At 35.1% G+C, this 24,746-nt stretch overlaps 6 protein-coding genes across 7 annotated transcripts; 2 read left to right on the top strand and 4 right to left on the bottom strand.

Annotated features, from left to right (window-relative positions):
- The first annotated feature begins 1,022 nt into the window (after positions 1-1,022).
- LOC18041623 (pentatricopeptide repeat-containing protein At3g62890) lies at positions 1,023-4,436 on the top strand. Its single transcript, XM_006433500.2, has 2 exons — positions 1,023-4,190; positions 4,295-4,436. The coding sequence occupies exon 1, from the start codon at positions 1,143-1,145 to the stop codon at positions 3,537-3,539; it is 2,397 nt and encodes a 798-aa protein (XP_006433563.2). The 5' UTR covers positions 1,023-1,142; the 3' UTR covers positions 3,540-4,190; positions 4,295-4,436.
- Positions 4,437-4,911: 475 nt separating this feature from the next.
- LOC18043167 (putative pentatricopeptide repeat-containing protein At1g56570) lies at positions 4,912-7,534 on the bottom strand. Its single transcript, XM_006433501.2, has 2 exons — positions 6,770-7,534; positions 4,912-6,476 (listed from the first exon to the last, which is right to left on the bottom strand). The coding sequence occupies exons 1-2, from the start codon at positions 7,388-7,390 to the stop codon at positions 5,268-5,270; spliced, it is 1,830 nt and encodes a 609-aa protein (XP_006433564.1). The 5' UTR covers positions 7,391-7,534; the 3' UTR covers positions 4,912-5,267.
- A 202-nt stretch (positions 7,535-7,736) lies between these two features.
- LOC18043168 (alkaline/neutral invertase A, mitochondrial) lies at positions 7,737-12,523 on the bottom strand. The gene is made up of 6 exons (XM_006433502.2): positions 11,332-12,523; positions 10,304-10,463; positions 9,904-10,115; positions 9,098-9,597; positions 8,886-8,934; positions 7,737-8,385 (listed from the first exon to the last, which is right to left on the bottom strand). The coding sequence occupies exons 1-6, from the start codon at positions 12,115-12,117 to the stop codon at positions 8,059-8,061; spliced, it is 2,034 nt and encodes a 677-aa protein (XP_006433565.1). The 5' UTR covers positions 12,118-12,523; the 3' UTR covers positions 7,737-8,058.
- A 1,687-nt stretch (positions 12,524-14,210) lies between these two features.
- LOC18040979 (psbP domain-containing protein 1, chloroplastic) lies at positions 14,211-15,941 on the top strand. 2 transcript variants are annotated; one of them, XM_006433505.2, is made up of 3 exons: positions 14,211-14,722; positions 14,990-15,408; positions 15,559-15,941. In XM_006433505.2, the coding sequence occupies exons 1-3, from the start codon at positions 14,524-14,526 to the stop codon at positions 15,778-15,780; spliced, it is 840 nt and encodes a 279-aa protein (XP_006433568.1). In that variant the 5' UTR covers positions 14,211-14,523; the 3' UTR covers positions 15,781-15,941. The 2 variants fall into 2 exon arrangements, with proteins under 2 accessions (XP_006433568.1, XP_024040010.1); XM_024184242.1 differs by having other exon boundaries at positions 14,514-14,722; positions 14,980-15,408.
- Positions 15,942-16,044: 103 nt separating this feature from the next.
- LOC18043169 (AP-3 complex subunit mu) lies at positions 16,045-19,084 on the bottom strand. The gene is made up of 8 exons (XM_006433506.2): positions 18,966-19,084; positions 18,708-18,807; positions 18,278-18,388; positions 18,091-18,180; positions 17,528-17,775; positions 17,148-17,357; positions 16,704-16,911; positions 16,045-16,453 (listed from the first exon to the last, which is right to left on the bottom strand). Exons 1-8 carry the CDS (start codon positions 18,998-19,000, stop codon positions 16,208-16,210), a joined length of 1,248 nt encoding a protein of 415 aa, XP_006433569.1. The 5' UTR covers positions 19,001-19,084; the 3' UTR covers positions 16,045-16,207.
- A 1,414-nt stretch (positions 19,085-20,498) lies between these two features.
- Positions 20,499-23,224, bottom strand: LOC18040886 (Golgi apparatus membrane protein-like protein ECHIDNA). Its single transcript, XM_006433507.2, has 6 exons — positions 22,982-23,224; positions 21,928-21,984; positions 21,644-21,847; positions 21,444-21,503; positions 20,989-21,115; positions 20,499-20,814 (listed from the first exon to the last, which is right to left on the bottom strand). Exons 1-6 carry the CDS (start codon positions 22,994-22,996, stop codon positions 20,726-20,728), a joined length of 552 nt encoding a protein of 183 aa, XP_006433570.1. The 5' UTR covers positions 22,997-23,224; the 3' UTR covers positions 20,499-20,725.
- Between the last annotated feature and the right edge of the window lie 1,522 nt (positions 23,225-24,746).

The following is a 24,746-nucleotide window of genomic DNA, read 5'->3' on the forward strand; positions in this document are numbered from 1 at the left end:
TATCATTTCAAGATATTGTTTCAAATATTTAGAGATTTCTTAAATAATTTAAATATTTTATAATGTAGTAATGATTTTATTTAAGTATTTAATTTTTAATTTATTGAAATCATATACCTATATTTGTTATAAAATAAATAAATAAGGATTGGGAGTAGGAATGGATAAATCATCCTCTATGTAAGGATTCTCTATCCACACCCCCACAAAATTTATTAGGAGATGAGGTCGAGAATGAAGACAAGATTTTTAATGAGATGAGGAATAATGGAGGTCTCCGCACCCCACCCTATTGCCATTCTTAGTTAAAAAAAAAATATTTTTAACCGGTTTTTTATTTAAATACTCCCCATTTGTACTAAAATAGCAAATTTATACTCCATTACATATATATACCTCATAAAAGTGTAAAAAGTAAAAAATATCCTAAAAACCCCCATTTATTTATATTTTCTTTCTCTCTCATGTCTTTTACATAATAATATAATCAAAGTCGAGTATAGTTGACTTTTTACCGAACTTAATTAAAAGAAAAATTTTCATTTCAATTTAAGTCGAGTATTCTCGACTAATTACCGAACTTTCATAAAAAGTCGAGAATTTTTATTGTATGAATATTGGATAAGGTTAAATTAAGGTAAAATATTCCCGTCTCTTTACTCGACTTATTTGAAAAAATCGAAAATTCTCTAAATAATTTTTATTTCAATTGAAGTCGAGTATTCTCGATTATTTACCCAACTAGCATGAAAAAATTGAGAATTTATATTGAATTACTAATTATGCATGATTTGGTTGAAGTCAAGTATTATCGACTATTTACCCGACTTTGAAGATATATGTTCAATTTCATATTACTTAGTTATGATTATTTTTATACTTTCTTTAGTTTTTTAAAATATATATATATGTAAAACTTAAGACTGTTATAATTTAAGGTGTATATTAGGTATTTTGAAGGGAATGGGGGTATATCCCACGTAATTCTCTCTTTTTAAACCTAAAAAATCGCTCAAGTGACATGGTCGAAGTCGAAGGAGTCCATTGCTTAATTAAAGTCCATTCTATCACTTTATTCAAGATAGCTAAGTGCAGAATCCCCTGCTTGTAGTAAGAAGCTTCATTTCTGTCCATTCACTCTTATGACTTTGGCAACAAAACTGGCCCATCTATCCTCTACGATCAAATCTTCTGTAAATGCGAAACCCATCTTCAAACCAACTATCAACCTCTCAATTTTAGAGACCCATTTGCAAAAATGTCAAAGCTTCAAACAGTTTACTCAAATACTTTCTCAAATGATTCTGACAGGCCTTATCGCAGACACCTTTGCCGCAAGCAGACTTATCAAGTTCTCCACTGATTTGTTACCTTTCATTGAAATGAGTTACTCTTTTAAAATCTTTGCTTTCCTTGAGAGCCCAAATGGGTTCATTTTTAATACCATGATGAGAGCTTATATTCAGAGAAATGTTCCACAACAGGCTATATGTTTATATAAATTAATGTTGAATAACAATGTTGGTGTTGATAATTACACTTACCCACTTCTAGCTCAAGCTAGTGCATTACGTTTATCTGTTTTCGAAGGCAAGTTGATTCATGATCATGTTCTCAAAGCTGGTTTTGATTCAGATGTGTATGTAAATAATACGTTGATAAACATGTATGCTGTCTGTGGGGATTTGAGCGCTGCGCGTAAACTATTTGATGAAAGTCCTGTGTTGGATTTAGTTTCGTGGAATTCGATATTGGCAGGCTATGTTAATGCGGACAATGTAGAGGAGGCGAAGTTTATTTATAATAAAATGCCGGAAAGAAACATAATTGCTTCAAATTCCATGATTGTATTGTTTGGTAGGAAGGGTAATGTGGCCGAGGCCTGTAGGTTATTCAAAGAAATGCCCAAGAAAGATTTGGTTTCATGGAGTGCACTGATTTCTTGCTATGAGCAGAATGAAATGTATGAGGAGGCTTTGGTTTTGTTCATGAACATGATTGATCATAGAGTTATGGTGGACGAGGTTGTGGTGGTTAGTGTTCTATCCGCTTGTGCGAATTTAACAGTTGTTAAGGCCGGAACATCGGTCCATGCATTAGCTGTGAAGATCGGAATTGAATGTTATATTAATCTTCAAAATGCATTAATTCACATGTATTCAAGCTGTGGGGAAATAACAACAGCTGAAAAGCTATTTGATGCAGGACACAACTTGGACTTGATATCTTGGAACTCTATGATATCTGGATACTTGAAATGTGGGTCAGTTGAAAAGGCCAGGGCTCTATTTGATGCCATGATTGAGAAGGATGTTGTGTCATGGAGTACAATGATATCCGGGTATGCTCAACATGACCAATTCTCTGAGACCTTATCATTGTTCATGGAGATGCAGCATCATGGCATTAGGCCGGACGAAGCCACTTTGGTGAGTGTCATCTCAGCTTGCACTCACTTGGTTGCTCTTGACCAAGGCAAGTGGATTCATGCCTATATAAGGAAGAATGGACTCAAGATTAATAGCATTCTTGGTACAACCCTTATAGACATGTATATGAAGCTTGGCTGTGTGGACAATGCATTAGAGGTCTTTCATGGCATGGAGGAAAAGGGGGTTTCTTCTTGGAATGCTCTCATTATTGGCTTTGCAATGAATGGGTTGGCGGACAAGTCGCTTGAGATGTTTTCAGAGATGAAGAAATCAGGTGTAACTCCTAATGAGATAACCTTTGTTGGGGTTCTTGGGGCTTGTCGACACATGGGCTTAGTAGATGAAGGGCACCACCATTTTAATGCTATGATTCAAGAGCACAGATTAGAACCTAATAGTAAGCACTATGGATGCATGGTTGATCTTCTTGGGCGTGCAGGTATGCTTAAAGAAGCAGAGGAACTCATTGAAAGCATGCCTATGTCACCAGATGTTGCTACTTGGGGCGCTTTGCTTGGGGCCTGTAAAAAACATGGTGACCATGAAATGGGGGAGAGAGTAGGAAGAAAGCTTGTTGAGCTTCAGCCTGATCATGATGGGTTCCATGTATTACTGTCCAATATACATGCTTCAAAGGGTAGATGGGACGATGTTCTTGAGGTTAGGGGGATGATGGTGCGGCGTGGGGTGGTAAAGATCCCAGGCTGTAGCATGATTGAAGCAAATGGAATAATTCACGAATTCCTGGCAGGAGACAGAACTCATCCTCAGATAAATGAGATTGACAATATGTTGGATGAAATGGCTAAAAAATTAAAGCTTGAAGGTTATGCACCAGACACACTTGAAGTTGCATTTGACATTGATCAAGAAGAGAAGGAAACAACTCTGTTCAGACATAGTGAGAAGCTTGCAATTGCCTTTGGTCTTATCACTATAAGTCCACCGAACCCCATAAGGATAATGAAGAATCTGCGAATTTGTAATGATTGTCACACAGCAGCAAAATTCATCTCCAGAGCTTTTGACCGTGAAATTGTAGTGAGGGACCGTCATCGTTTTCATCATTTTAAACATGGCTCTTGTTCGTGCATGGATTTTTGGTAGTAGATCATCATGTTTTCAGACTGATTTTGATATGGTCACACCCCAAGAGCTTCTCCAGTTATACCAGCACTAGATATGCATTCTTTTCAGTCATGCAATAGGTCTCCCTGCCATAATGTTGATGTTTATCTTTCGTTCTAGCAAAGATTTGTGGCGGCAACAAATAGCTCATTTGGTAATGATAAGTACGGCCTCTTTCTTTGAGAAGTGAAGGTAGTCAGTACTGTAGTGCCAAAATGAAAGGATATTTGCGAGGTTAGACCATCAATTGTGGATTATATTGGTGGATCACTGCTGATCTTGAATTTTATGAGGGTTCCATTTGTCAATCACATCATGACTGCAATAGATGTCAAGCACATGGATGAAGCATCTTTGCTTGTTGCTGATTCCGAAGATGCCTGATTCAGAACTCGGAAGATGCTTAGAATCCAGATATTAGCAATTTCCACCGTTCCAAATGTTTAGCTGCACATTACTGATTGATGTTAAATTGTTGACACTTTGATGAACTGGGAATTGCTTTACCCAACATGAGAGCATTGGTACAGAGCATTTAAAAAACTTGTTTCCATGTCGAGCATGGAAATTGGTTTTAATATTATCGGAAAAACACTTGAGCCCAAATGAGGAACTTTCAGTGGAGACTTGGTGAGATGGAAAAAAATGACTCCTGGAAACATATATTTTTAGCCTTTTCTGTTGTTGCCTATTTATTGTTGCTAATTCAATGACACTTCTGTATTGTGTTGCAGATTTGCATATAGATCATCTTGTAGAAATTCATCAGTTGCTTACTGATGACTAATGAGATGACGCTTTGGAGATAAAGTTTTCCCTTAATTGTCCATTCAGTCACTAATATCAAGCGGAGGTCTTTATTATCCTTGGGATTTTTTGGTGGGATTTTTTTTATTTCTAATGTTAATTAAAATAGAACCAGCGGAGTTATGAAGCAATTTATGCTCTCTTTTTTGAAACGTGTATCATTTTACTCAATAAAATGTATCTGCTGTTTAGTTCAATTTTGTTTGTTTGTTCTGGCAGTGGCTTGTAAGTCCATGTTCTTCTCAATGTTCATCCACCAACAGACCAACTTACAATATTTTGGATCTTAGATCTTTAAACGGTGTTGGTGAAATTGATAACTCCTAATAAATTTTATTGTTATTAGAATTTGCAAGGGCGGAGGCTATAGGATTTCTCTGCTAATCAACTGTGCATGTTGAGTCTTTTTAAACCGGCATCTTATATATTCATTCCTGCTGTAACATGCTAACTCTGTCTTTGTAGAAGACAATATCACCTCGACACTCATCATAAAACAGAGAATGAAAATGAAAAGTTGATAAGAATATTTATTGAACTGGTATACATTTTCGTCGGCTTAACGTACAAGATGAATGACATTCCATTAGTATGTAAAGTTAGAAAACTTTAAGAGTAAATTAAGTAATATCGGTCAAATACAAAGATCTCAGAAAATTATCAGGAAGAATATTTTAAATACAAAAATATGCCTTTTGTCAATATCCCCGGATGCCTTCTCCATCTGGCTTTAAACTGGAATACACAAACCTTTTCAAAGAATTCCACCTCTAACAACATTTATCTTCCATGTCAGCCAACATACAGTTATTCTGGAGCACCAAAAGATTTTTTGGAATTCCCCCATTTCCACCGGTAAAAATAACTAAGGTTTCTCAGTTCTTCAGCTTCCAATTCTTTTCAAGTTTCGCCTTCAAGATCATGTATCAAGCAATCTATGTCAGGCTCATAGGCTGTTTCGTTCATATGTCTGATCAACATTTCCAGAACTCCATACACATACTGTGTATGAGATCCCATCTTGTCATTAGCAATAAAACCACAAACCTTGTCCCTTACCTCAATCCAACTCATCCCAACCTCTTTCTTGCTCCCCATTCCTCTCATAATCTTCCTAAATTTTGCAAACTCCTCCCATTTACCTTCAGCCGCATAAATATTTGACAGAATTATGTAAGTCCCCATAATGTTAGGCTTCAAATCCAATACTCTCAATGCTGCCAATTTGCCTAAGTTTGGAAGCCTGTGTTCTTTACAAGCACCGAGCAGTGGTCCCCAGACAGACTCATCTGGTTTGAATGGCATACTTTTTATCAGTTCATATGCCTCCTTGACTCTGCCAGCACGGCCTAGCAAATCCACAACACAGCCATATATCTCTTTATTCGGATTGACATTATAGTCATTCATTGATTTGAAATATTTCAAGCCTTCATCCACAAGTCCAGCATGGCTACATGCTGTCAGAACTGCCATGAACACAATCCTATCGGGTCTGACACCAGATTTAACCATCTCATCAAACAACTCGATAGCCTCTTTTCCATGCCCATGGGCTCCATATCCAATCATCATTGAAGTCCAAGTAACCAAATCTCTGTCAGACATTTCACTAAAAATTTTCTTGGAGTCAGATATGTTTCCGCACTTGGCATACATATCAATGAGGGCATTAGCCAATGCCAAGTTTCCATCAAGGCCTCGGCGAACAATTCCAGCATGAACCTGTTGTCCACAACTCAAAGCTGCCAAAGTTGCACAGGCAGCTATAATACTGGTAAATGTGAAGCAATTTGGACTAAATCGTTCTGACTTCATCTTTGAAAACATATTGAGACACTCACTAGAACCTGACTTTTCATATCCAGCTATTATTGTGTTCCATGTAATCAGATCTTTTTCAGTCATCTCATCAAAGTATTGATTTGCATCAGATAAGCAGTCAAACCTGCAATACATATCTAATATGGAATTCATTACTGGAAGATTGGATCCAAAACCATGTTTAATTACTGCTGCATGTATTAGCTTGCCAAAACTAACCCAGCCAGTTGAGGCACAAGCTCTAACAGCAATCGAAAAGCTATATGGGTTCATTTCTACTCCCTCCTGTTTGCCATAAAACACAACATTATACGTACTAGATCTACGGCACACATTAAAAATCAAATAATTTAAGGTAAACAAGTTTGTTAAATTAGCTTTTATTTCACAATACTGAACATGCTATTTCTGTTCAAAAAAGCAAATTTTGCTGTGGGCTACAAACTTAACTCTTCTATTTAGAGCAATATCTTTCTTTAGACTAACCAATCATATCCTTTTCTACTATATTTATTATTTGTCTTAAAAAACCGAAAATGTATTAAAAAAGCATTAATTTAACTGATTCAATTACTTACCAATAGCATTTCCTTAAAGACGCCAAGTCCTCCATAGCCATTACCACTATGAGCGTAGCCAGTGATCAGGGTAGTCCATGACACATCATTCTTCCATTTCATATCATTAAACACCAGACGCGCATTATCCATGCTAATGCAACACGTAGCATACACGTCCATAAGTGAATTTTCAACGTAAATAGACCCTTCCAAGCCTTCCTTTATAGCCATCCCATGAACCAGAGCTGCATTCGAAAGGCTCTTCATGCCCTTACAAGCTTTTAGAACGCTCGATAAAGTGAACGCATTTGGGTTTACTTCATTTCTCACCATTTCAACGAACACGGTCCATGCTTGATTGTGACAATTAAAAGACGTATACCCAGCAATCATGACAGTCCATGAAACCACGTCTCTTTCGGGCATTTCATCGAACAGTGTACGTGCTTCTTCTATTAGGCCTTCATCAAAATATGACTTGATGAGATTTGTGGCTAAAATGGAGGGTCCCTTTGGTATTAATGGTGGGTCTGATTGGATAGAGGATTTCTTGACTGATTGAAGAGATTGTTTTATTATGGGTGGGATTTTATGGCAGTGAAAAGTGGCGGCATATGATAGCAGTCGTTTAGTTCTCATGAAACAGAAAGCTCTTTTTGGCGGGACTAACTAACTACGGAGTGTAGAGAGGCCGAGTTTTAATAAAAGCCATTTCGTTTTTTCCCATGTGGCGGGTAAAAGGTCAAACCTTCAATTTTGTAAAAGCCCACATTAATTAACAAATTTTTCTTTTCCTATTGTAATAATTCATCTTCTAATCCACACAATTAATTCCTTTCATAGACACATATTCATGACAATGATGAAGAATTTCCTGAATTTTCACATCATCATGTAATGGCCATAATTGAATTTCAAGGTTAAGGCATGAAGTGTTGTGTAAACTGAATCCATGAGAAGCAAGATATCAACAAAGACAACCAACTCAATAATAAGATTCAGTCCACTGTTTATAATGTAAAACAATTGTTTGACAAAATATATACATAAAGATGAACCTGGGAAATTCATTATAATATCATGAAGTTCCCTCTGCAGTCTACACTGTCATTTCAAAAGCATCATCGACGATGGGATGAATATAAAATATACTAAATGCTTATCGTACAGTAACCAAAAAAAAAAAGAGGATTATATATGTGTTACACTTTGAGGTTTGGGTATTGTTCTTCATCAAAATGATTGTAACTCTAAGCTAAACGTGTGGCTGTACAATGCAAAGGCACCCGTGAAAAAATGGTGTCCTGTTAGACAAGAATTTGAGACTTTGCGGCACCGCGAGAGCATTTCTTCCGCCCACTCTTGCTAAGTGCACAAACACAGATCTCAAGAAGTTCATAATCCTCCTCCCAGAATAACACAGAAGCCATTTCTGGATTCTCCACGAGCATTTTAGAAGTCAGGAACCCAGCAATAGTCCATGTCTGGAAAAGTCGGGATTGTTTTCCTATAAACCTCCCTGTTCGCGTATCATAATATTCAGGCCAATGATCAAGTGGAAGCCTATTCTCAGCCAAGGCAACTGCCTTCTGAGCTAATCCTAATCTTCCCATCTTGATGCATGCCAACGTGAACTGAAAATGAAGCAACCATATTAGGGGGGAAAAAAATTCAGTTCAAGGAAATTGCAAACACCTACAATGCCCATAATCCAGGATATTAGTTTGAATATACAATCAGAGCAATTATCCTGCCTTATCTTGATTGTCATTGCCATCTACTTTTGACATCATTATGTCATTGAGTAAAATTGGCTGACTTAACAAATGAACCAAAAAAAATGACACCTTGCGATGCCCAAATGCATAGTGATTCAAGAAGGAATCCAAGAGAAGGTTGAGTGGAACTTTTAGGCAGAAAAATTCCCAAAAAAATGGAATAAAGGGGCATTGAGCATAAAAATAGATAATCTATCAGAGGACCCCGTGACAAATAGTTGTTTATCAATATTGTGGCCACTAATTCTAAACGCACGGGCATTACAATTTACAACAGCAAATTCATAGTCAAATCTATATGTGCTGAGCATTCCTCAAAAAGCCAAAACAATATACGTAACAATATCTGAGCTTACCTGCCACAAAAGGGTTGGCCAAGATCCACCATTATGATATGACCAAGGGCTGCATTGGATCCATCATAAAAATATAATTCAGCATCAATGAAAAATTTCAAATGACCCACAGGACCATTAGCAGAAGCTATTATCTCAGGATATCCACTAGAGAAGAAAGATGCATTTTATTTGTGTGTGCATGTGCGCAAGAGCACAGATGGAGAACTCACGTGTTCTTTGGGTCACTTCCAGTGATTATACGCCAGTCTTCTGACTCCAAAGCTGGGTAACATATCTTAAGAGGCATATGCCCGACAAGATCATCCCATTTGGCTTCAATAAGATTTAAGATAGATTCATTTTGTTTTGGTGTACCTAACGATGAAACAATGGACCATAGGTTTCCAAGTGTAAAGAACCTAAAATCCATGTGAGCTGGCTGTAGATTGCCAATGAGATACCCGCCTTCCTCTGGTATCCAATCCATTAGCCATGAAGGAATCTGTTCAGGATATATATTGAACTTGTTGGTTGCATCTGTGGAGTACTCTTCTGTTTTGTATCGATATATCTCATTTATCTTCTTCATATCCACCCAATAATATTCTCTGATATGGAATGACAGTGCACTGAGTCTATTATTGATGGCTCGAACTAAATTATTGGATCCAGATCCATCACTAACTGTAAGCATCTCACGGGAGCATCTTAGGGCCGTATAAAACAAGGCCTGCAAAATTATATATGTAAGGTCAACTAAAAGCATTAACAGAGGCAAACGGGAATGATCTAATATCACATGATTCAGCCACGAGATGCCAGATAAAAGAAAGTAGAAAAAAGATATGGCCTGGTATAGGGAAAAGAATTGGTATTAGAGCATATCAATAAGCACAAAAATGACTAAGGCAGTAAATAAGACAAAAGTAAATTATTCTTCTATTACTTCAATGTGCAAGCAAATACTCAGTAATACATGAACCCCAAAATCCAGTTAAATAAGCAGTACTCAGGAAAAGAAGCAAATTAAACTCACTTGGATCTCAAGGGGGTGACCATGTATACCCATCCGCCGGTCTATCATGCAGGAGCCATCAGTGACTAGTAGAGAAGGAAACATATCAAAGCCATCAGCTAAACACAAGTTCATAATCAATTTTATGCCAGTCTGAACATCCACCCTTTCTTGTAAAGCATAGTCACCAGTGATCTTTCCATATGCCCTCAACAGAATAATCCACCACAAACCTACCATCAGAAAAGAAAAGTATAAAAACCAACAAACTCGAGTGTTAATTGCTGCTATAACGGAAAAGAAACCTCTAGGAAGAATAAAAAAAATCAGAAGGCAGATAGTGCTATAGTGTGACATCTTTACAAAAAAATGACACAAATTGAGTATTATTTGCATCACCATAAAGTTATAATGTACTAACCAGAATCCACAGGTGCAACACGGCCAATTGCTGATTCACCAAAATCTGGATCTAGAACTTCTTCAAACTTATTGCTTTCGAGAGGTACATTTCTAACTTTAAAACTAGCAGGCATCAATCCCTGCCCTGGGCTATAGCAGTCCACTGTTTTCTCCCAGCTCTACCATGAGAAACTGATTGTAAGTTCAAATCTACCATGAGAAAACTATATGGCTACAGTTCGGTAACATGCAATCAATACAAATGGATAACCAACATAGCAAATAGATAATCAACTCCAGGGAGCAGAGAAGCAAGAAAGTTAATAAAATGGCAAAATAATAATAGGAACAGTTATTATAGTGACAACAACACCCTCCACCTCCCCTGCTAAGAAGAAATAGTAAATTATTTCAACTAGTGACCACTCATCCCCACCCACTCCATACACAAAACCCCAATCACAATGCCAGAAAAGCTCATGATATTTCATTGCTGATGGAAATGAAGATACTTTCCTAAATAAACATAATGAAAAGACAGTGACCATGCAACCACATCAATTAAACACCAAAATATTATCACTAAAATATTCTAAATTCCAAGGAGGGAAGAAACTTGCATTTAATACTCAATCATCGATCAAAAGCAGGCTTCATTTTTGGGAACAGAAATCATTTACTTATGAGGCAATTAGAAACTAGATAAAAACAGAGTTGAGTATCTCTCTTCAGTAACTTTTAAGCGACTTTGCATCAAATATTAGCCATCACCAAAATCATAAAACTGTCATCTGAAAATGATATTGTCTGTAAAGATTGTATATTTTTCATCTCCTAAGTGAATATAATACTTAATCTTGCACAAAGACATTATTCAATCCTAACTAGCATATTTAATGAGAAATTCAGTATAAGCTAACATTAAAAATTCACAATCAAACACAAGTCATGTACAAGATAATTGGTGCACATTTAGTACTCAAGCCAGAACACAAAATAAAAAACTGAAATAAAATGAAAGCAATAAATTGAATAACTAATTATTACCTGCAATTGCAAAGTATGAAGGAGGAAATTCCTGACGATTTCCCCCTCTCCTTTAAGCAAGAAAGCCAGAGCTGAAGGCACAAAGTCGCGAATAAACACTTGATCATAATTTAAGGGTTGCTTATCACCGGGATCATTAGCAGCAACAGTCCCTATAGGACTCTCACAATATGTCACAACAGCTTCTTGCAACAATCTCCATGCCTCCTTTTCAATTTCAGTCTCTTCTCTCTTAGTTCTAACACCCTCTAAATTATCTTTACCAACTTTCTCATCATCATTAACTTCAACGCATGATTCTTCCTGCCCCACAATGTTTTCATCCTTATCAATTCTTTCAACAACCAAAGGCTTAACATTTAAACCATTTTGAACATAAATCCTCTCAAAGTTGCCATCATTCACACGAGTCTCAACAGAAGTTGAGAAGCTTGAAACATTTGATGCTACCCTAGAAGCTACAAGATATAGACCTCTACTTTTTGTTGAAACAACACTAAAAGGCCTTGAATTAACCCTGATTTGGCCACAACTAGGGCCAAAAACGCATAAAGGTTTCTGGGTATCTTTCAAAATGCGTTGAAAGCCCGAAATTTTATAAGGGTGCGCTTGGATTTGATTGATTTGATCAAATTTGAAGCAAAAAGTTGATGATTTGTTGGATAAACAATGATGATTGGGGTGTTTTATAACTATGAAGGCGGAAAATGAAGCGTTTCGACAAGGGATCAGGAACCTACCAGAGAGCTTCATTGTAGAGTTGCCCAGAAGATTGATTGAATTCATAACAAAGAAATGATTTTGATTCAACAACAAAAACAGATAACGCAAAGCATGTGTAAAAAAGTTTGAATCTTTATGAATAAAATACAACGAGTAGGTTAAAAATGAAAGATTTTCAGAAGATAATTGAAAGACTTGCAAAAATAGAAAGTAAGAGAAGGATTTGTGATTCGGAGATGAGGATTTGGTGAGAGAAAATGGCGTCTAAAATTATAGCAGGCCAAGGATAGTTGCAACAATAGGGGCTCCCTTCTTTTTCATATATAGGCTTCGATGTTAGTTAAGACTTATGAAACTAGCCGAGTTTTGTGCAAAAATAAAATTTGTTTTCTGCCCATTTTTAATTTGTCTTTTTTTAAGTCTAATTTCTATTTTAATAAAATATTTAATAGAAGAGAGGGATTGAGGTTAGCAGATAGAAATAGAATGTGGAGTTTTATGGATGAATGATGAAATTAACCAGTTCATTAATTTCTATTTAAACTTTAGGCAAGTCGTAATTGTAAGTCAATGATGCTATATATAAGTCTTTTGAATAGGACAAAACTACGTTACAGAATCTGTAAGGTACAGACTGCAGCATCAGCCGTTGGATGTGGTTGGATGTGGAGTGAGAAACTAAACAAAAGAAAATCGGATGGTGGGATGACGGGAGATGTTTGTTACAGAATCTGTAACATAGACAGGTCCCTTTTGAATATATTGAATCAAATAAGCAAATTTTTTTTTTGGGGGGGAGTACTATTCTTGCGTAAAAAGTAAAAGCAAATAATCTCCACCTTGGTTGCTTCAATGAAAGATTTGTAATGTGGAGACAAGAGGCAGATAGTATTGGTGACGTGTAAAGGGCGTTTGCTATCCATTATACTTATATTTTAATTTTTCGTACCCGATTCTTTTCGACCATTGACTTCTTGCCACGTTTCATCACTTTTGTGGGTTCATGACTTTATTGCCACGTGGAAAAGTGCAAGAAAAATTTGAAGATCAATCATAAATGGAAATGGTGGTTCTTACTTCTTAGTTCTTATCTACATAGGGATCGCTCTGTATCAATCCACGTTGTTATCATGGCCAAATGGTTGCAGCAAAATCACAGCCAAGCATTGTAAACAAGCACATGGTTTTTGAGAAGAGTAATGATACAGCCACAAACTCTTGTACAAATTTATTTTGTACAAACTGACGTGACATTAATTCATTGGTTGAATGAAAATATAAATTAATAAAAACAAATCATGTGGGTCAAGTGATATTTAATTCAACCAATCTTATCATGCCACATCAATTTGTACAAAATAAGTTTGTACAAGAGTTTGTGGCTGTATCATTACTCTTTTGAGAATGGAGCAAAAGCCAACGACTTGTTCAACCAACATTTGGGCAATTTTAGCTTCAGGGGTCACTTTCATGGAATGAAACAAACTGCACATCTCCATGCTCTGCACATGTTGGTTTACTCGCTTATGACAATTGATAAACCAACTATAAAGTTTTACATCATCTTATCTTAATCCCACAATTGTAACAGGTGCTCTTGGTAATATTTTTTAATGAGTGTTTTTGGCTCTTATTTTATATAACAATAATTATTTTTTTGATGTGATGTCTTTTAAAATAAAATTTTATTTAGTAGTTTGTTTTCAAAATAAGATATGAAAATGAAAATAGTAAAAATGTGTTTAAAGTTGTTTGTTTAAAAATATAATTTGTTTGAAAATATAGAATTTTCTTATAAAATAGTTTTCTTCACTAAATTTAAATAAAGTAATTTAAAATAAAGCATCATTATTCATTCATATCAGGTAAAAATTGTTAAAAAAAAAAAAGAGTGATCTTCATTTTATATTTGATATAATACAAAATTATATAAAATTTTAATGAACATAAATATTACCTGAAACTTGGCTATAGTTGAAGAGATTTTTACGACTGAAGAAGAAAAAGATTGTAGTTGAATGCAGCAAATGGTTACAAGAGAAAGAATTGCTAATGAAATAAAATAATGATTAAATAAACAAAAGAAAGTACACCACCTTTTTCCTTAACTTTTTTTTTCTCCATTTTTGTAAACAAATTGGCGTTCTCAACGTTTGTTCTCAGAAGTTTATTTTGTTCTTTAAATTTTTCGGTGATTATATCAGGGAATGATCTTATCAAACATATTTTTGCAATTTTAATTAAAAACAAAAAATACCCAACACAATGTGTTAAGTGTGTTACCAAACTCATCTTTATCTTTTGTCCGAATCTCCACAACCCAATGAGAGGCTGTGGAGATATAACCCAAAAGTGAAGTGGGTCAGTTTCTTATCCTCACTGCAAGCAAGGAAAAGTGGGCTAATGGGCAGAGTCGAAGCCTCTCAAAAATCCTAACACCAGCCACCACCACCGCCATCAGCAATCAGCATGGCAAGGATGGTGATGATGCAGCACCAAACACACCCTTGTTTCTCTATCCTTACTTCTACACTCTCTGGCTTCAATGGTGCCAGCCTCCATTCTCAAGTCCGTCAGCAGCAGCAGACTCCACTGCCAAGAGAAGCACTTCACGTTACAGCTTCAAATGAAAAGAAAAATCCTGTCATGGCCGCTACTCAATTTGCAGGTAAGACTCCTAATCGAAGAGGGTTATGAGGTATCAGCCATCCCTTTTTCTCTTTATGATTTTCATGATAAATATCGAATTCAAGACTTTGTTTCTTGTAAATATCTCATAAATTCAATCCTGCATCCATTTGTCCCATTATCCGATAAACAAATTCCTCGTGAAACAGGGCAGTCGCTGTAGATATCAACTGAATTTTCTTCAAGTTCACTTGCTACAGAACCTATAATTGGCTTCTCACTATACATTTTCTTAAGGCTTTTGCAGTTCCAAGGAGGAATGCAATGGCATTGATCTTATCGAGTTATATCTTCTCGGATTTTGGTTTTCGCAACACCGCATTGGCTCAACAATCTGTTGGGTTCAGGGAATACATAGACACATTTGATGGTTATTCATTCAAGTATCCTCAGAACTGGATTCAAGTCCGAGGTGCCGGCGCTGACATTTTCTACAGGGATCCTTATGTTCTTGATGAAAATGTTTCTGTGGAACTGTCCTCTCCATCGTCTTCTAGGTACAAGAGTGTCGAAGACCTGGGCCCTCCTCAAGAAGCTGGAAGGAAAGTACTCCGGCAGTATTTGATAGAGTTTATGTCTACAAGACTTGGAGTCCGGCGTGAGTCTAACATTCTTTCCACTTCCTCGCGGGTTGCTGATGATGGCAGGCTCTATTACCTAGTCGAGGTAAGCTGTTTTTGGTGTTGGAACATCACACAGCTGTTAGTAACTAGGATTTTCATTCTCTCATTATTTGAGCTTTGACTTGAGCATGCATAAACTTGTAATTGATAGTTTTCTTGTGATAGCATGTTCTGAAAATTCATATGCCATCAGGTGAACATAAAGTCATTTGCAAACAACAATGAGCTAGCTGTGATGCCGAAGGATCGAGTAGTTAATTTGGAATGGGACCGGCGGTATCTTTCAGTTCTTGGAGTTGAAAACAACAGGTTGTATGAGTTGAGATTACAGACGCCAGAAAATGTATTTGTAGAAGAAGAGAATGATCTTAGGCAAGTTATAGACTCCTTCAGAGTAAATAAGGTTTCCGCTTGATCATTTCGGATAGCAGCAGAAATTCTGCTCCTTTTGGTGACCCAAGGCTCTTTGGTCGTTTCAGCAATAATTTGTAATACAATCCCCGGCAACACAGATGGGTTTTGCATTGTTTTGCGGATATATCAAGATAATCGTGCAATGAGTTTATCCCTTTTGTCCGTGTGGAGTGTACATCCCCTAATGAAAAGTCATTAATTTGTTCAAGCTTTACAAAGCAGTGCTGATGTTCTGTTTGTCAAGGAAAATGAGCTACCATTGAAGTTAAAGCCAATTCAAAATCACTAAATTCAATTGAATGCATTCCTGCAATTGTCAAATTTCATGAATTACTGCAGTGCTGAATCCAGCTGCAATATATAATACATAACAACTTTGCATCCAGTAGCACAATAAGTTGAAATTCATCTTGATACAAAATATAGCATCACGACCTCACTTCGTATTCACCTGCTCGTGTTACAGCTCGAAAACCTTTGTAAAGACGATTTGGGACGTTCTGTAGATCCAGTTTATCAATTTGCAAGCCAGACAGGGCGACACCCATAATCCTAAATTCGACTTGAAATGTAGGAAATACACGAAGAGTCTCCAATCCTGTCTCAAGCACCATTGTTCCACTCAATGAAGGGGCTTTATCTTTTGGAATTCTCCCAATTGACCAAGTGCAAATCTGCATGTTAATGACAAAATAAACAATCAAATTCATCCTTTTGTCCAAAAATTAAAAGAGAGAGAGAGAGAGAGAGAGGAAGGAAGGAAGGAAAGAGGGGTGAGGGTTGGGAGGGACAAAAAAACCAGCATGGATTCTATAAAAATTCATGCATTCTCTTTTCCATGCCCCAGGTATATGCCAAAACAAATTGCAACTGCTAAGGCAGACCAGCAGCAGCTAATGTATGCAAATGGTTCCAAATGAGTACCTTATTGGAAAGAACATTCACTGTTCCATGATTTGAAGTCAGATCAGCTGATAAAATGCAAGGAGGTAATTGAAATTGCAGTATTATGGAGTCGATTGTCTTTCCAGGATCATTTCGTATTCCAACCATCACACTAATGCGACATGTTCCAGCATCGGAGGTTAGCTGCGGCTTTACATATATTGGGGTACTTTTCAACTTTTTAACCCTGCATAAAGGTAACTGCTTTGTCAAATAATGCCGTATATTCAGTGTCAGGAAGGTGGCTGAGAAAAAGCAGGCTCATACATGCCTTGATAAAATACAAATACATCTACCAAACAGTTGTTTTAAGCTTCATTATACAAGACTGCATTAGTAGGGTCAATACCCCAGTCAGTATCTCATACATTTCCCATTCAAAGAAGAAAATTTAAGAATGAATTCCTCATTAACACCACTCACCTGTAACTCATGAGCTTAAACTGTCCATCAGGAGGCACAAATGACAGAATTTGATGGGACTCCCAAGGTCGAAACCGAACACAGGGATGAAATCTCACATCATGCAAGATAGATGGGTTTGCAAAAGAAAGAGTCAGATCAGGAAGACCTGAAAGGAGGCAGTTCACTTGAACTTCACCATAAATCTCACATTTCACCAATACCCCATCCCTGAACCGTGCGTGCAAAAGAGAAAATTGCTTAGTGCTGTAGTACAAAAACCACTCAGTAAAAAGTATGAAAGTACAATATGGAAAACTTGGATAATTAATCCAACCAAAGCATTGAAGTACTTCTAACTAAAAGTGAAGTTTGAGCCAAATGTAAGGATAGATATACACCTATTTATAATTGCATCCATTTCTTCGACAAGATCAACGTATACTTCATTGTTAGCATATTTCACATCTGTTGGTCGCCATGGCACACAAGATGCTGTTGCACCTGGCAGGATGTCACTCACATTAGAGCTGTTCCCAGTCACAACACTCAACATTTTGCTAACAATATTTGGTGGAGCTATCATTTCTCTAAGGATGTTAGGTTCTGTAGTGAGCGGGAAGCCATTGTCTATCATCTCATCCAAAAGCTGTCACTCGTAATCAGTATATTTGTCAGTAAACACAACAACACTTTATAAGAAAACAGAAGCAGCATTTAACTATCATCAAAAAGCCTATATAACAATAAGAAATAATGACGTAGTGAATTGAAGGAAGAGTGAAAACTGTGGACTGAGAACTTTCTCATCTTCTACCATTTTTAATGAGAAGACAAGATAAATTAACATGTCAGTAGTGCACAACTTTATTGCTACCTACTTATCTACATCTGCAGAATGTATTTAAAATAAGTTGGAAAAGAATAGCAATTGAAATAATGCCTGGCACAAAACATGAAATACCTCGTAAACAATGACAAAGTTATCCTTGATCAAATCTTCATTCAACTCACCAAGGTAATCTGAGAGGATATCAGCAACCCTACAAAGGAACTAAAATATCAAGTACATAAAGGTCAAGGATCTAACATGCTCAACCAATAAATCATCTCATTCTGAATTCTAAAACACATAGAATTTGAACATTTACCTCAATACCCATCAAAGGCGGCATTTCAACTTGGGTGCAAGCTAAAAAGGTAATCCCCGCTCGAACGATTTGGAATATGTAATGTGTTGGTGAAGCAATTACTGGCATCGACTATCAACAAACAAGTAAAAATTACATATAATACCAAACAGCAAATTCAGAGAGCATCTAAATCAACTTGAATTGCAATTATCAATCAAGACACAGAGAAAACTTGATAGATAAAAATGAGCCAGGCCAGCATAAAACTACAAGATACAGACATCGGGAACATATATCTGCTAAATAAACTTAATTCGACTAAAGCTGCATGTATATAAAAACAACTGACTATTTGTCAAAACATGATCAAAGAAACTTCAAAAACAAAAACTAAAACAACTTGAAATGCTTTAACAGTGAAAATTAGACGAAACACAAGCATAGGTACCTTGAAGGAATCACCTTGAGAAATAACATGATCCCAAAACCAATCACAAATAGATCGGTCAACGCGATGCCCAGTTAGCTGTTTCTCCAGTATCACCGCTCTGTTACAGTTTCAATTCCAACAACAAAAATCAATAATTCAAGCTCAATTCAGACCCATTTGATTTAGTCACTATAAAAAGGACTAAACTCTGAGAACCCAGAGGATAAAATGAACAAAATTTGATTGAAAGGAAGAAATTTTGGAGATGAATCTTACCCATTATCAGCAAGAAGAAATATACACTGCAACATCTCTCTGTTACTCGAAAATCTGCTGTTGCTTTCTGTTTACAGTGAATGGATCGATGGAATTTGGTGCGGGAGGATTTATATAAATCGGACTTTTTAACAGAATTTTCAAATCTGTGGCCACTAAAATATATTTAGCTCATTTAAGGGGTATCAATGAAATTAAGTTTCTACTCTTTGTTTTTCGGGGTGGGATATTTCCACCGTCACATATTTTTTAAAAATAATCGCAATAAGTTCTCGTTATTTTTAAATATAGAAATTAGTTAAAAAATTAAAAAATTATTCAATTAAATTATTCTTGTAATTTTTTTATTTTGGCTTTTTTACCGGTTGTTTTAAGATAAATTTTATTTAACTATTTTATCTTTATAATATAAAAATGGCCAAATTATTTTAAAATATATATATAAACTCTTATATCTAATAGTTTAGGTAATTAGTTATTTAATTAAATTATTAAAATTCTTCTTTATTTGTATTTGTTTTAAAATAATGTGAATTTATTGTAATCATTATTGGGAATGGGGTAAGTTTGCAAAAATTGTAGGGTAGAAATATCACTATTTTTAAATTTCTATACATAAACAATATTTTACCACAACTGTTTAGCTAAAAAAAATTAATTTCTAATCTTAAATATTATTAAAAATTAATTTTAGATTTTAAATTTTTATTAAAGATGATTATTTAATTACATAGCTTAAATTTAAAACTTACATTCATGTAGAAGAGTAGGATATGAAATTAGACATATGTGATTAGAGCGGTGATATTTACACCCCACAATTCTTGTAAATTCACCTCGCTTTTTAAAACTAATTATAATAAGTTCACAATATAGTTAAAAAAATATAAATAAAGAAAAAAGTTTGGAGGTTTAATCAATTAAAATTAAATATCTAAAACATTGGATATGAGAACTTGTGTTTTTTGAAGTAATTTTGTAATTTCATATTTTTAAGGTAAAATAATCAAATAAAACTTATCTTAAAACAATCTTAATAGTTAAAGATGCATAAAAAAATTATAATTCAGATTTAATTCTTTAATTATCAAAAAAATTTGTTGATTTGTATATTTCAAAACTAATGTGAACTCATTACAATCATTTTATGAGAGTATGGTGGATTTAAAAAAAAATGTAGAGTAGAGAGTATGGTGGATTTCAAAAAAAAAATGTAGAGTAGAAATATCTCCAACCATATGACCATTTTGTTAGATGACCTAACTTATTTTTCTATTCAATGGGCCTTTTCTCTTCATTTTTTTCCAGCTAAGAGTAATTTTCCCCGCTTCTATTAATCACAAAAAAATCATTAATCACAAAAATCAATTTTCATATTTTCTTAATGGGGTGTACTAAAATAGAATAGATGTCTACATTTTGCACAAAAGTGTTAATATAGGAATCAAGCTCCACATTATCCTCAACTTTGATAACAACCAAAAAGATTGATTACAAAGGATTGAAACAAGAAACCAAGTACGCTAAATGCCAAAAAAGAACTTATTGTTCTATAAATGAATTTTTCCTGTAATTTCATTATACGAATACCAGTAACTCCAGAAGGTTATACAAATACATCTACTAATTTGTTTTCCCATAGAGTTCAAAAATAAGCCGATCCATACAGGCAAGTTTGTACAAGGCCACCACTCCCTTCTCAACATATCTTCCACGAGCAAGTTTACTGGTCCACCTTACACCCAGCTTCTCTAACTGAATCAGACAACACTGAAAGCTGACTGTAGGGTAGATGTGAATCCGGATGCGATGGTCTGGGAGGCAAATTGTTGGATCTGCTTCTTAGCATCTGAAAATAGCATTAAGGATTTTAATTATAATCAGCTTTAAAGAAATAAGTAATTAGCAGTAAAACTCATGCATGGTAGCTGCAACAACAATAAGAGGCAATAGGGAGCCTTAATGCTGCAACAGCAATGTCAACATATATCGTGGCAAGAAAAGAACAAGTAAAGCTGCTCACCTTTTCGGCATTTGGTAAAACCAATAATGTTTGCAATGCTGAGGGTCAAACAGACACCAACAACCAGGAGATAATCAGCTTGGAACCTAATGAGAGAAAATATCCCAAGCACAATCCAAGCAACAGCCTACATTGAAACAAATAGAAATTGTCGGATGTAGATTTACATTAAAAGTACGAAAAAGAAAAGCAGAGAAGCCAAACTGTCAAACTATATGAGAACACTCAGCCCTTCAAGATCATTTCTATATCTTCCCTCCCAGCTTGTATTAGCATTTCCATATCCTTTCTAATTAATCCTATTCCAAAATTTCAGTAACATTTTACTTCAAAATCTACGAGTCTTTCCTCTTGCATTAATTTGAATTAGTGAGCTTAAATTAAACCTACATGTGAATGGATACATATTCTGGCTCACTTAGTAACAGGCTAATGTCAAACAGTATTTTACTTACCGAAAGGTAAAGGGTCCACCAGAATAGCCACGAATCTTTCTTGTTCATGCGAGCCATGGACTATAGAAACAACAAGGGTAACAATGTGTGAGACTTAAGTAGCACTTATGCAGGAGAACAACTATCAAGAAATTGAGAGTGATCCAATAGTGAAAAGAAGATAAATGATATTAAGCAAACATAAAGTAGGCAATACCAACCTCATGGTCAAGGCACTCAAACTTCCACACACTCTCACCCATATCATTTATTTCATTCCACCACCTCAAACCAACTAATATACGCCCACTAACATTCTTGACTACCCAAAAATCAAGAGCAGCAAGAAGGACAGTCACCACAAAAATGATGACAAAGCTGTCGAAAAAGAGGGCAGAAAGTATGTAAAATGCCAAAGCTGCACCCTGCCAAAAACAACAGAATGTCAAACTATGAAATACGATTATAGAGCAAAGATACATAACCTAAATCAGATAAAATATACCTTGAAGAGAACATGAAAGAAGCATGTCTTTGGGTTCGCATAATTTTCACCAGGAGGCTACAGATGATGAAAACTAGGTCAGGAACAACAAGAATTGAATTCATTATAAGAAACAATGAAGCAATTTAAATTTGCCTCTAGAAAATCCCAATGTTAAATGCTAACAATCATAAACAAAATGAGTCATATGAGAGGTTCTACTTTTCTTCAAAGAGCAAAAACATTCAATGTTCCATAGGTATGTATCTCTTTTGCATATCACTTAGAGAGGTATTTCAAACTTCATTGTTACAGGAAGTGTTGAAATTAATCAAAAAGGTATAGATTCTAAAACTCTTGCACTCACGACAGAATTCATAGGGTCAAGGGCAAATGACTCTTCCATTTCATAGGAGTACCGACACAGGCTCCCACAAGCTCTTTACTGATAATGAAAAATAACAAAATCACGCATGAGACAGTCATTGTCAACACGGTATCCTAATTCCCAAATAACTGATTAAACTAAAGCAAAAACCTTCAGAAAGGCCCACATATGGTCAAAGACAATCCAAATTGATCTCCAAGAAATCATTAATATCACGAAGAACCAGAAAAAAAGTATCCCGCAAATAATTTCCTTGATCAGTCGAAAGAGTTAAAATATTCCTTCATAAATAAGCCTGTTCAAGCTTTCTCGGACCCTTTAAAGACTTAAAATGTAAGAGCATATTCCTAAATTTTGTCCGCAACCAAACAAAACCCAGCTTAATCTCAACAAGTTCACTACTATATTGAGATTGAAGCAACATATAATTCACAACTATAAGATCTTTAGACTACCGAGACGCACAACACTGTATCAAGCATTTGCTAATCTTTAATCAGATTCCCGAGAACCAAACAGATGCTATATATAATTTCTGATTACATAAGGGGGAAAAAAACAAATGGGCATATTCAAAATCTTCGGAAAACACAGATCTAAAATCCTACTGAAAAATATCACAAAAGAATTAGAGAATGAATCGATTGCGACTCAAATTAACTATGAAATGATAATTATGTAACTCACCTGATTGAGATCCATTACGCGAATCTATTTTCGCAATTTAAATCTTGTTGGGGTTTAATTTTGAGAGTCGAGAAATTTTCAGGCGAAATATTTCTCGGAATTGTTTTTGTGTTTAAGGTCCTTTTGTTCGTTGTAGATCCAAAAGCGTGTGAGATTTCTGAAGGAAGGCCTTGTATTTCCAAACAATTTTGTTTTGCTCCTTAACTTCTGTTCTATATTTTATTAGCTGGAAAGACTGTTACCATAATTTCCTTCTTTCTTTCTTTTGATGGTTTAATTAAAAAAAAAAAACTTTGACTTAAAAAAAATCAAAACTTTGAATTATTTATAAATTAAGATATAAATGAAAAATATTAATATTAAAAATATTAATTAGCTAATGCCTAATAGCTACAAGTTCGATCGAGTAGAAGTCTATTTAAATGCATATATATATATATATATATATATATATATAAGAAGTTTAAAGTGTGTGCGCTTGGGCTAAGAATATATAGCTACATATGAAAACTCAAACAAGTCTTATAAGAGCAACAACTAAAGGTCTTGATATTTAGCTAACCAATATCTATATATATATTTTAAAGGTGAGGGGGTGAGCAAGCCTAAATATAATTTTTAGCCCAATATATCTATATACTGGTTGTATTATGTTTCTAAAATCCATTAATTAGTTTGAAATCATTCTACTACTACAATAAGAGTGTGTTTGTGTGTATCTTGAACCGTTTACTTCTTACTTTTACTGTAAGAGACAAACCTATTGAATTGTTTTAATCATCACATTATAAATTATAAGTTTATAACTGCATTCAATAATTACCAAACCATTATATTATTAATACGTATCTTAATTGTTACATTCCATTTATCAACATTAGAGAAATAGGGCGCTCTAGTCTCTAGGCTCGAGCAATATTTTTCTTGAATAAGATCTTTTGTCCTTGTCCCTTCTACAAGAACATTCACTCGTCTTGCATAGGGGTGGGCATATTTTAACCGAACCGATCCAAACCGATCCAAACCGACCTTTTGGATCGGTTTCATTAGTAAAAAAATTGGTTTCGGTTTATTGGATTGCAAACCGATATCACTCGGTTTGAATTTCGGTTTGGAAAGATTCCAAACTGATTCAAACCGATCCAATCCAAAAATATTATATAATTACATTATATTTTAAGTTAAGCAATCTAACTAATTATATTTATCATTTTATGCAGATTTTGACAAATCAAAAGTAATTGGGCTATAAATTTTGACGGACAAGATGCACAATATTTTAATTGTCAAATGTTGTTCAAGTTTATTTTAATTTTGTGAGTTTGTTTTGAATAAACAAGTTAAGAATTTGTTTATTAGAATGTATTATGCTGTAAACTTGTATGGATGTATCTTTGAATTGTTATGTAGATATCAAAGTAGATATGAATAATATAAAAGAGGTATCAATTTAGATTACGGACACAAAAAAATAACAAATAATTTAGGTAAAATAATATAAAAGAAGTGAAATTTTAGCTAATAAATTCAAACCAGATCCAAACCGATCCGGTCGATTTGGATCGGTTCAGTTTGAAAAAATTTTAGGTTGATATCGGTTTGAAAATATTTCAAACCGATTAGTTTGGATCGGTTTGAGAATATGTCCCAAACCGATCCAAACCGAATTTGCCCACCCCTAGTCTTGCAGGGAAATTTGGGCTGGGCCTACATGCAAAAATCAAACTTCATGGCAGCCGAGATATTGTATCAGAAAGCCCAAATG

The sequence above is a fragment of the Citrus clementina genome, unplaced genomic scaffold (assembly GCF_000493195.1).
Source record: "Citrus clementina cultivar Clemenules unplaced genomic scaffold, Citrus_clementina_v1.0 scaffold_5, whole genome shotgun sequence".
NCBI lineage: Eukaryota > Viridiplantae > Streptophyta > Magnoliopsida > Sapindales > Rutaceae > Citrus > Citrus x clementina.